The 13,070-nt window shown below is 33.5% G+C and overlaps 1 protein-coding gene across 5 annotated transcripts in view; it reads left to right on the top strand.

Annotated features, from left to right (window-relative positions):
- LMBRD2 (LMBR1 domain containing 2) overlaps positions 1 to 13,070 on the top strand; it is a 45,894-nt gene that overhangs the window by 13,578 nt on the left and 19,246 nt on the right. For all 5 annotated transcript variants that reach the window (XM_065905189.1, XM_065905188.1, XM_065905186.1 and 2 more), the window contains 7 exons: positions 178 to 345; positions 1,240 to 1,450; positions 7,956 to 8,030; positions 10,207 to 10,320; positions 10,677 to 10,860; positions 11,246 to 11,427; positions 11,984 to 12,117. In XM_065905189.1, the coding sequence (XP_065761261.1) occupies positions 178 to 345; positions 1,240 to 1,450; positions 7,956 to 8,030; positions 10,207 to 10,320; positions 10,677 to 10,860; positions 11,246 to 11,427; positions 11,984 to 12,117 (1,068 nt within the window). The remainder of the gene's footprint in view (positions 1 to 177; positions 346 to 1,239; positions 1,451 to 7,955; positions 8,031 to 10,206; positions 10,321 to 10,676; positions 10,861 to 11,245; positions 11,428 to 11,983; positions 12,118 to 13,070) is intronic.

Raw genomic sequence — 13,070 nt, 5'->3', positions numbered from 1 at the left:
TTTAATGTTGGAAACATATTCAGCCCTCTGTTATAGTTTGGTTTAGTGTTATTACTCAAAATCATATTGATTCATGAGAAGAACCACACATTAAAATTGAGATTTACTGTTTCCAGTATTTTGAAATTACACAGACATGTCAAATGTTTTTTAATCATATTTTTTCTAATCATCCAGGATTCTGTTACCTTTCATGCAGTCATATGCAAGATCAGGAGGGTTTTCCATCACTGGGAAGATCAAAACTGCACTAATTGAGAATGCAATCTATTATGGCACCTATTTGCTGATTTTTGGAGCATTTTTAATTTATGTAGCTGTCAACCCACACTTGCACCTAGAATGGTAAGATTAACCATGTTCTTAACATTGTTTCTGTGTACATTTGCATTTTTTTAAATTAAATTTTATTTTATATGCAAGCAAACATTTTATTGGGAAACCTACCATGACATGTTTTATGGGTTCCCCCCAAAGAATATCATCATAATCCATATTACTGAGAAGGAAAATATGGAATAACATCTTTGCATATACATATTAGACAAGGAACTGATGTTTTATCAAAGAGCTATGTTGAAGTATTAACTCTTATGATTTTTTCATAGACTTTAAAATTTTTATGTATGACTAAATACCTGGATTTATTTTTCATCGTAAGTTGTGAATATTTTCTTTTGTTCTGATTATAATATGAGGGCATATTTCTCTTTAAGTTTAGATTTGTCATTGTAATAAAGTTGAAATCTGTGTTATACTTGTAATGTGTTATGATATATGTGAAGAGTCATATCTGAAAAGTTTAGGAATAGAGTAGCAGTGATAATCCTTACTGTTGGATTCTTGGGGTTTGTGTGTGTCTGCTTCAAAACAAAATTTTTTGAGGCTAAAACTTCTTTTCAGTCTTCTCTTGGTTAATATTAAATAAGAAAGTGCCTAATGAAAAATGTATTTTCTTCAGGATAATTTTTGCCATGAATTTTCCTAAGATTCTAATTTTAACTATAATAGAAGCAGTGTTTGCTGTGTCTATTTCTGTATTCACACTCTAACTTTTCATTACAACACAGATTATCTGCTGTTACTAAAAGGGGAGCTAAAATTTGAAGATTGAAACTTTTCATATAAAATATCATAGGGCAGTTGTTTTCTGAAAAACCATTTAACGCTATTTAGTTTCATTTTACATTTTTGTCAGAAAAATTTATCCCAGCTATCTGCTTATGTTTTCTCTCTAAGGAACCAGCTTCAGACAATTGGGATAGCAGCTGCAAATACATGGGGTCTGTTTCTTCTTGTGTTGTTGTTGGGGTATGGCTTGGTAGAAATTCCTCGGTCATACTGGAATGGCGCAAAAAGAGGTTATCTACTCATGAAAACTTATTTTAAGGCAGCCAAATTGATGACAGAGAAAGCAGATGCAGAAGAGACTTTAGAAGATGTCATGGAGGTAAGCAAGTTCAAATCCTGGAGTCAACAGTCATCAAGTTTTGTGTATCACTTTTTGTATACACTGTTGGTGTTGGTGGTGGTGGTGGTGTCAACAGCATACTGGTGGACTTTAGACTGAAAACTGGTGATGTGTAATTCTAAAGAATTTCTCACCCATTCAGATGACTCATTGGCAGTTCAACTTCGTAAGATATCATCTCCATCTTCTAATTGACAAAGATGTATGGTGAATGTATTTAACAGTGCAGGCTTATGCTTGTTGTCCTGGGGTAACTTTTAGTAGTTAAAAGTTGAGACTCAAAAAGTGTCCACAGTTAGATGATAAGTTACATAGTTACCATGACAGAGTAAATGAAAATTGAAATTAAAGGTTGGGCTTCTTCCTGAAAGTTTGACCCAAAGTAATCCCACCAAGTCTGGAAACCTCTTTAGAGAACAATATTCATGGGAATTTGTATGCCTCAGTTTTGTTTCCTGTCTATAATCTTAATAAGGCACTTCATTTTGCTCACTTGTAATATGCATATAATTTGAATAAATCTCATAAAGTTGTTGAAAGTATAAATTTCAATAATATACACCCAAAAATACAACAAAGTGCAAAATTTTGCTGTTTAATAATTTAGCTGATTTTAAAAAAGAATATAGTCACCTCAAATTTTGCTCTTCTGTGAAAATATGCAATTCCAATAATGTTATTCTTCAGCTTAAAACCTTATACTAAAGGCTTTCATTCATGTTAGAGTAGTCTCCAAGATGTTGTAATGTGGCTATCAGAAAATGATTTGACCCATGTTTAGTTCTTCAGCCTTATCTCAAGCCCCTAAAGTCTTCCTAACACTGGTCAACTTTGGTTCCTCAAACTTACTAATGGTGATGATAATAGCAAACATGTAGGCAAACAAATATATGTAGACTTATAGACGTATTTGCCTATGCCTTTCTAAGCACTTTATATATATTAATACATTCAATTCTCAAAGCAGCCTTATAAGGGAGGGTTTTTTTGTCCTTGTTTCTATAAAGGAAAATGAGACACAGAGAGGGTAAGTTTCCCATGTTCACACAGTTACCGGGTGATGGAGCCAGGCAGTCTGACTCTAGTTTGTGCTTTTATAGGGACAGGCCCTTTTCTGTAAAGGGCCAGATAGTAACTATTTTAGGTTTTCTGTGCCATATGCTCTTTGTTGCAACTGCATCACTGGCTGCTTTAGCATGAAAGCAGCCATACCCAATAAGAATGAGCAGTGGATGTGTTCAGATAAGAACAGATGGTGGACTGGATTGAATCTGGTTTGCCGATCCCTACTCTTCACCATTATGTTCATTGCTTTCTTTGTTCTGTTTTTGAGTGTGGTTTCCCAAATTCTTGGAACCCTCTTTTCTCCATTCTCTTTCGCTAATTCCTACTTCATTTTCAGTTCTCAATACAACTGAGAATTCTTCAGGGAAGCCTTCTCTGGTAGTTTCCTGGGGCTGCCACAACAAAGTACATGAACTGGGTGGTTTAAACAACAGAAATTTTTTGTCTCAGAGCTCAGGAGGCTAAAGTCCAAGATCAAGGTGTCAGCATGGTTGGTTCCTTTAGAGGGCTATAGGGAAATTTGTACCACATCTCCTGTCTTCTGATAGTTAAGTGACAATCTTTGATATTCCTTAGCTTGTAGATCTCTCTGTCTTTTTATTCACATGGTATTCTCCCTGTGTGCCTCTCTGTGTCCTAATTTCCTCTGTTTATAAGGACACCAGTAAGATTAGGGGCCCACCCCATTCCAGTAAACCTTTTCTTGATTTAACCAGTTAAAGGTGTGAAAGCCGTATTCCCAGATAAGATTACATTATGAAGTACTGGGTGTTGAGACAACATATGATTTTGGGGGGAGCAGAATTCCAACCCATAACACCTCCCTTGCTTCTTTAAATTCTTAGATACTCAGCAACCATTTTTAAGTGAACAAAAGAATGAATACTGATTCTTTGATTCTGGTTGAAAATTTTTCTGTTGACTTTACAGCATTTATTTATAAAATGTTAAGAACTGTAGCATTCCTTAGGCATATGATGGATATTATTATATTTTTCAAAAGAAATTAATTTATATTTGGTAATTTTTATACTTGATATATTTGAAAATTTTTAACTGAATATTTGAATTTTTTAAAAAATTTGAAAATTTATATTTGATAATAAAATAATTAAAAGATCATTTGATAGCATTTCCCTCAAAAGTTGGTATTAAAATTCAGTTCTTTCATATTTAAGGGATATAGATTTCATGAGTTTATTCAAAATTTCTTGACCAAGTATAAATTAAATGCAGTTTATTATTTTAGATCTGGATTTTGCCAGGAGGAACCTTCAGTATCTTAATAAAGATAGATTTTGTTACTGTTGTTGTTTTTAGGTAGGAGTCCTGTACTTAGAAATAGGCTGTGGTAAATTAAGGATTGGAATTGATGCCGCCTTTGCTATTTTAGTATAGGTTTAAGGTGTGAGGGATTTAAAAAATTTTAGATAAGAGAAAATTTTCCATGTGAATAAGAAATCACTTTTTTTAATTGAATATATCTGATGTAAGTCAGTTCAGTTCAGTTGCTCAGTCGTGTCCGACTCCTTGTGACCCCATGAACTGCAGCACACCAGGCCTTCCTGTCCGTCACCAACTCCCGGAGTTCACCCAAACCCATGTCCATTGAGTCGGTGATGCCATCCAACCATCTCATTCTCTGTCATCCCCTTCTCCTCCTGCCCTCAATCTTTCCCATCATCAGGGTCTTTTCCAATGAGTCTGCTCTTCGCATCAGGTGGCCAGAGTATTGGAGTTTCAGTTTCAGCATCAGTCCTTCCAATGAATATGCAGGACTGATTTCCTTTAGGATGGACTGGTTGGATCTCCTTGCAGTCCAAGGGACTCTCAAGAGTCTTCTCCAATGCTGCAGTTCAAAAGCATCAGTTCTTTGGCACTCAGCTTTCTTTATAGTCCAAGTCTCACATCCATACATGACCACTGGAAAAACCATAGCCTTGACTAGACGGACCTTTGTTGGCAATGTAATGTCTCTGCTTTTCAATATGCTGTCTAGGTTGGTCATAACTTTCCTTCCAAGGAGTAAGTGTCTTTTAATTTCATGGCTGCAATCACCATCTGCAGTAATTTTGGAGCCCAGAAAAATAAAGTCAGCCTCTGTTTCCCCATCTATTTGCTGTGAAGTGATGGGACCGGATGCCATGATCTTAGTTTTCTGAATGTTGAGCGTTAAGCCAACTTTTCCACTCTCTTTCACCTTCATCAAGAGGCTCTTTAAATTTAAGGTGTACAAAGTGTTAATTTGATCCATCTTATATTGTAAGAGACACTCTTTTCTTAATGATTGTTTTGCAAATAGCAGGAAGTTCCCATAGATAAAAGAATTTTGGATCTTTTTTACCCCCCCCAAAAAAATTTTATCAGATATGGATTTCTTTGTCCATGTATTTTAAGGGAATTTGGGGTCCTTCCTGTTTTCTGAATGTCTGAAAATTTATAAACTTGTGGAGAAATTTTTTTTATCATTTAATAAAATAATAAAATCATTTTTATCATTTAATTAAATTATCATTTAATAAATTATTTAATATCTTCCTGCCATCTATCTGAAGGGCTATGTGAAATGAGCTATTAGGATACTAATTGTCTAGAGTACAAAATTGTACAGTTCCTCACAGTATATGCCAAATGCACTGTAAATGATGCATGCTGTAGTGCTGAGAAGTTTCGCTTCAGAGTAGCCATCAGTGGAAGAGATGAAATGGAGGAAATGAAATATGACCTGGGCCTTGAAGGAAGTGTAGAATTTTCATAGCTGACAGCATTCTGCTCAAATATCAGGAGATTTTAAAACCAAACTAATTAAGCATAAGATAAAATATAAAGTTTGTAAAGTTTGAAAGATACACAGCCGGATAGGAGGCCTCGAAAGTCAAACTGAAGTCCAGACTATATTTTGAAAGCAGTGAGGAATCATTGACACCTTGTATATGGTTTAGGATAACCAATCAGATGGAGGTGTGCAGAATAAAGCTTGGAATGAGACTATTGATAACTTAGTTTGAGAGAAAACTTAAAAATACACTGGTTTTGAATACATCTTTTAGCAGATCACAGTCACTTTTTTAGGGGGTAATTATTAATTATATTTTTCAGCTATCCATAAAATCTCCCAAATACGTTTTATAAAAACCAGTTTAGTGTTTTATGATATATTTTCCATGGAGTGAATTATATATATCTTGTGTGTCTGTTACTTTTCTTTGAACCATTAATAAAACTTACAAGCTATGTCAAATCATTCAAAAGAAATTTTTGCTAGATGGCCAGATGTCATCTCTACTTGCTGTCATTTTTTGAGGCAGATGATTTTGGAGAGGGACAAAACAGCTACTTATTTCCATTGAAAATTGCCTTTTAGTCTGATTTGATGTATTTTGTCTGGTGAAGAGTTGACTATAATGACACAGAAATGACAGAGTTCAAATTATGTTGAGTTGACTATAATGATACAATAATGACAGAGTTCAAATTATGTTATTTTATATGAAGCAAAGAAGCTACTATTTCAAATACTTTCTGCATTTTATAAAAATTATGAACTTTGAAGGAAATTTAAACTCATAAAGTATAGCCAATATCAATATTTTATTACTTAAACTTAACTTTTGTATAATAAGCTATTATTATAGCTATAGAATTCAAAGGAAAAATACTTTCATATATGAAATATAAAGACTATAGTTTATATTCAAAGTTATGGTAACAAGTCAACAGAACTTTAAGGTAGCTTAGAAATGGAAAATTGTAATGTAAGGGTTACTTCAAGCACCTTTTAAAAAGCAAAATCTTTTCATTCTGTTTTTAGGCCTGTTCATTGACCTCAGAATGAACTGCTGCTAAGGCCTTCCGGAGTACTTTGCTCCTACTCTTCAACCTGATCAAGCAGTACTCAGGCCATTACTCTGCTTTCCTGTTAGTCACTGGGTTTCTTTCACTTTCCTGAAACTCCTTGTTCTCTTCTGCTCGGAGGTTTTCGTACATGCTGTCCCTCTGTCCGGTATATTCGTACTCATTGCTTTGGTTGGCTGACTTCAATCCTCAGTTTAGCTTTTTATCTCAGCTTAAAAAATCAGTTCATCAGAAAACTTTCCATGTGAGATTATAGAGCAGTTTTCACACCTTTTCTATTTGAATCATATCTGCTTTCTTCACTCAGCTAAGCTCTTTGACAGGAGCAGTGTCTTTGGTACAGATTATTCATGGGTCTGCGTATTTTAAATTTTGGTGGATATTGCTAAATTATTTTCCAAATAGGTTATTTGACATTTTATTGTATATAGGAGGCCTTTCCCCCTATAGTCTTCCCTCATTACAAAATAGCGATTTTTTATAATTTTGCAAGAAAACTGTCCTCATTTTAAAAACTTGTAGTTTTTTTTAGCGAGGTTGAATTTTTTTTTTCAGTTATCTATTGGCCAGTTGCATTTCCTTTATAGCTTCCCATTTTTCTATTGATTTTTAAAAACGCTTCATATATTAAGGATAGTGTTTTTTTCCATATATATTTTATTTTTTCACAGCTTTGTTTATACACCCTATGGTTTCTCTGCCTCCAGTTTTACATCCCTTAAGGCCATTCTCTACCCTATAATCAGAATGTTCTTTTTAATATTCTGGTTGGTTCACTCTTGCCTCCCAGCCTTTGAACATCCTGTTTCTTCTTCCTAGAACAGTGGTTCCAACTTTTCAAAAATTTCCTGTAGTATTATAGGATATTATAAGATATGAAAACTAGTGCTTCTAAAGATTCCCTTCAATAATGCCTTCATGCCTTTCTTACTCTTTATATTGTTTATTTAATTATCTCATCACCACACTGTAATCTTAGTGAGACTTAAAACACCATGTCTTCCCACTTCACCCTCCAGTATGGATTGTGGTGACCTTTCACCTAGGACAGTGCTGACATATAATGTACACTTAATCTTAAAAATGTGGAATGAATCATTAGTTGTGACTGCTGAAAGTACTCTGTTGTTGGAAAGGAGCAGGTGCTTTGTGATATTTTTAGCCTGTTCTGCTGCTTCTGGTTTCTTTGCATTTTAGATAATGAGGTAATTGAGCATGAGGAGCAAGGTGGAAGAACAAAGTCTTGTTCTTTTAGAATCGCAAAGTCTGACTGACCGTTCATGAGTTTTTCTAATGCTTATTCATCTTTGTATACCAAATGATAAGGCAGTAAATTTAGAAATTTATAGAAAGTGTGAGGGTGTAGATAAATTTGTTCTATAATTTTATATTTTTATTTTTGTTATTAAGAACTTTTATTCAGAGAATGGAACTTTATTATATGCTGAGTAATTTAGGTTGTTACTAAACTTGTGAGAATATATATAGTACCTAGAGCATCCTGATTTGAAACCCCTAATCTATAGAAATGGAAATATTTTTATTTCTCTTACTGTTCTTATAGGAAGTTCGTAAAGTGAATGAGAGCATCAAGTATAACCACCCTCTGAGAAAATGTGTTGACACAATACTTAAAAAGGTAATTAAATAATATTCTCATCTGCTTTCTTTTGAAACATAAATCTACATAATGTAATATTATAATAAAAGCATCAGAAAAATACACAAACAGCATATGATTGACATCTTCCAGCCTTTTCCATTTTTATGTTAACAGTAAATTAATAATAATTTGTACATAAAATTTGTAGTTATTATACATTTAACATTATTTATTGGCAGTATTTTCCATTGAAATGTGGCTATAGAGATTATGTTAAATAATGTAAAATCATTGCTGTGACGGAGATGGACCTTTATAGGTTGTAAAAATGTCATTAAATGTAGTCACCAGAGGCATATCTCCTGTAAGAAAATAAACTAAGTTCTCAATAATCACTTTTAAGCAGCTTTGTACATGTTACCTTATAAGCATAGTTCATAAAATAAATGATATTATAAGATATTTAATGTAGATATTTAAAAAGAAACTATACAATTAAGATTTTGATGCCTTAGTATTGAATTGGAGGTATTCATATATTTTCAAAAATGATTATTTTGTAAATGAGTTTCCCAGTTATCTTCTCGACAACCATAGAACCACTGAACTATTCCTTTTCTTATGTTTATTTTTAAAGACTTGTATGTAAATATTTTTTTAATTCAGATAGCATTGATTTATGACATATTTTAAGTTTTGTGTGTACATTATATTTCTACTTCTATATACCCTATACCATCCTTACCATCAAAACTTATTTTCCATCAGCCATACAGTGGAACCCCTTTATCCATTTTACCCTATCTCTTATTACTACTTTTTTCTCTGTATCAATGTTTGTTTTTATTTAGTTTGGTTTATTCATTTATTTTGTTTTGTTCATTTATTAGTTTTTTATACTCCACACATGGGTTAAATCATATAGTGTTTTTCTTTATCTGACTTATTTTACTTAGCATAATACCCTCCAGGTCTATCTGTGTTGCAAATGGCAAGATTTTGCCCTGTTTGATGGCTGAGTAGTATTCCACTGTGTGTGTGCATGCGTGTGTGCGTGTCCACATATACCACATCTTCTTTATCCATTCATTCATTGATGGGCACTTAGGTTATTTTCTTGGCTATTGTAAATAATGCTGCAGTGATCATAGGGGTACAGATATCTTTTAGGATTAGTATTTTCTTATTCTTTAGATAAAATCCCAGAGGTGAGATAGTTAGATCATATGGTAGTTCTATTCTTAATTTTTTGAGGATTCACCATACTATCTTCCATAGTGGCTTGCATCAATTTACATTCTCACCAATTGTGTGTGAGGATTCCATTTTCTCCACATCTTCACCAACACTTGTTATTTCTTGTCATTTTGTTAATAGCCACTTTGATGATTTGCATTTCTCTAATAATTAGTGATTTTGAACATCTTTTCAAGTACTTGTTGGCCACCTGTATGTCTCCTTTGGGAAATATAATCTATTCAGCTCCTCTGCCCATTTTTCAGTCAGATTATTCATTGTTGAATTGTATGAATTCTTTACATATTTTGTATATTAATCTCTTATTGGATATATCATTTGAAATTCTTCTCTCATTTGGTAAGTTGTCTTTTCACTGTATTGATGATTTCCCTTGCTATACAAAAGCTTTTTAGTTTGATGTAATCACATTTGTTTATTTTTGCTTTTGCTTCCTTTGCCTGGGGAGACATACCTAGAAAGATATTTGCTAAGTATGATATCAGAAAGCATCCTGCCTATATTTTCTTCTGGGGTTTTTGATTTCAGGTCTTACATTCAAGTCTTTAATCCATTTGGGGTTGAGTTTTATATATGGTGTGCAACTGTGGCCTAGTTTAATTTTTTTTTTTTTATTTTTTGCATGTGGCTATTCAGTTCTTTTCCTGTGTTTTAAATATGTCATACTAATCATTAGCTAGTGTTTCTTTTAACTAAGATGAGAGTCATGAGAATCAATTCTCTAATCATTTCTCTTATATTTGCTATCTTTTGAGACCTATTATGGAAGTTAACTAACTTGCCCCAGTTCATAGATGTATTAAATTACTAATAGTAGGATAGGTGACTCCACATCTGGAAGATACTTGCAAGAAAACTGGATATGTTTAAGAATGAAAGATTCTTAACAAAAATAAAATTTATCTTAAAAAATTTTTTATCTTAAAATTTCTAAAAATCTACTTGTTCCTTTCAGTGTCCTATAGAGTATCAGGAAAAAATGGGCAGGAACATGGATGATTATGAAGATTTTGATGAAAAGCATAATACCTACCCTAGTGAAAAAAGTCTGGTAAAACTACATAAACAGGTAACTATATAGCCTTTTTACCTTCTGATGATTTTAGTTGGACTTACTGCCCACAAAAAAGGAGTTTTGAGTCAATGTATGTCAGAAACTTCCTTTGATCTTGTCCTTATCATTATTCTTGGAAGTGTTTTAACTTCCTGTTTTTTGACAGGAGTACTGTTGGCATTTCCGGAGGAGAATTATTCACTGAGCAAACTGTTACATATATTACAGAATATTAACATCCTCAGCCCCACCCAGTAAATGCCATTAGCACTTCCCTGTTGTTGTGACAACCAAAACATGCTCCTTAGTAGGGAGTTAAATCACTGTTGTTTCAGAGCACTGACAGGTATACCCCCTGCTGTCTTTTTAAGGTGATTTATTCAGTTCAGAGACATCGTCGAACTCAAGTACAATGGCAGATTCTTTTGGAACAAGCATTTTATCTAGAAGATGTAGCAAAAAATGAAACAAGTGCTACTTGTCAGTTTGTTCATACCTTTCAATCGCCAGAGCCAGAAAATAGATTTATTCAATATTTTTATAATCCTACAGTTGGTATGTAATTTTTGATATACATTTCAAAGTTTGATGCTGATAATTTTCCTGATGGAAAGTGTATATTTTCACCAATGCAGAGTTGAATTATAATTGTGTTTTTTGACTTATACCAATTTGAGTTTGATGTTTCCTCATGATCAGATGCAGGTTCTGCATTTTTGGCAGGAACACCTCAGCAGTAATGTGTCCTTCTCAGAGCAGGAGGCCCATGATAGCAGTTTGTTCTGTTATTGGTTATCATTTGTTTAGGATGGTGTCTGCTCCTTTCCACCAGTATGTCTCTTTGCAATTATGTATCTTGTGTGGAGGAATTTTGAAACACTGTAAATACACTGTTGCTTCTTTATGGTTTTCCTAATCATTTTTTCTTTTTATCTTACAGAGTGGTACTGGGAATGTCTTTTGCGACCCTGGTTTTATCGGGTACTTGCTGTGGTATTGTCCATATTCTCCGTGATAGTTGTGTGGTCAGAGTGCACATTCTTTAGCACTAGACCTGTCTTATCCCTCTTTGCAGTCTTCATACAGCTGGCTGAAAAAACATACAATTATATTTATATTGAGGTCAGTTTATTTTATGTCTGTCATAAATAAATGTCAGTCGTGGTTTAAGTTTAATCCTTAACTATTGTATCTTTTCTCCACATATTTCTTCTAATAATAATGAAAGCAGTGAAGTCCCCCACAATGTTATTATTCAGATTTCCAAAAATGAGCTTCATCATTTTACCCAGACTATAAAAACTAAGAACTGTATTTGAGGAAAGATGAAAAGATGCAAAATAATGCACAATATTTTTATGAGAATATTTTGATCCTCTTTATGCCAGTGAAGCTAGATAAATTATAGTTTCCATGTGAAGCGTTGACAAGGGAATGAGAGAACAGGCTCACTTCAGGAGGTAGATTTGAAACTTATGGATAGGATGTGGGACTGATTAAGATCTAGATTTTTTTTTCATAATTTCATTTTCTTAGGTGGTTAAAAAGCTGCTATTACTGTGTTTAAATTTTAGAATGTCAATAAATGTTAGTTGGAATGAAAAGATGATGCTTATAACAGTATATAAAGTACTGAAGTCTATTAGTCTGAAACTGGGTTTTTGTTTTGTTTTTTCAGATTGCTTGTTTTCTTTCCATCTTCTTCCTCAGTATCTGTGTTTATTCTACTGTGTTCAGGATTCGTGTATTTAACTATTACTACCTGGCTTCACATCACCAGACTGATGCGTATAGCCTTCTTTTCAGTGGCATGTAAGTAGACTGTGTTTAGAAACAAGGAAAATGTCTCCGTTATATGAAGGTCTCTTTTATTTCTTGTCGTTTATGGCTCTTTTACTAACACCTATATTTCTATGAGCCAGTTGCTTAGGTTTAAGTATTAATTAGATGCTTGTTGATTGCTAGCTCAATCCTGCTGGAAGTTTAGGGTTAAAATAGGTATGCTAAATTAGAAAGGAAAAGAAGGGCATAGTGAGTCTGGATTTACCAATTAGAAGTCAGTAAATAATAAGGTAGTGATAATAGAAACATTTGAGATTTTAGAGACTAAGTCTAGAAAGTGTTTTGAGAGTCAGAAAAACTCAGTGGTCACACTGCATTGTGGAGGACTAAGAAGGCCAAAAGAATAGTTTTTGCTAAGAGATTTAGCAGAATTTTAGAGAGATGGCTCCAGCTTGGGCTAAATTGCACAATCTATTGTTTGTCCTTATTATTAAACTAGTTATATTAGGTTTTTAGGGCTGCACTTTGGGAATTTCAAGAGGAATCAATATCTGAAACATCTCTAAGACTTTTTTTTAACCTTTTTCCCCAAATAATTATAGATTCAAAGGAAGTTGTAAATACAATACAGAATCTTAGTAACCTTCACCCAGCCTCCCCCAGTGGAGACATTTTATATGCTGTTGTACAATATCAAAAGCAAAAAATTTACACAGACACATTACTGTTAACTAGACCACAACAGACTTTATTAGTTCTCACTATTTTTTACACTTTATTCATTTGTGTGTGTGTGTGTGTAGATTCCTGTAACCACCACCATAATCAAGATACAGAACTATTCTGTCACCACAAAATAACTCCTCACTTCACCTCTTTATATTCATACCCTCTCTTCATTTTCATCTCTTCCTGTTCTCCAGCTCCTTGTTTTATAAGGTTTTTTGTTTATCTGGTCATAACTCCCCAGAAAGTAGGCATAA

The sequence above is a fragment of the Muntiacus reevesi genome, chromosome 14 (assembly GCF_963930625.1).
Source record: "Muntiacus reevesi chromosome 14, mMunRee1.1, whole genome shotgun sequence".
Classification (NCBI taxonomy): domain Eukaryota; kingdom Metazoa; phylum Chordata; class Mammalia; order Artiodactyla; family Cervidae; genus Muntiacus; species Muntiacus reevesi.
This window is presented reverse-complemented; position numbering and strand designations above follow the sequence as displayed.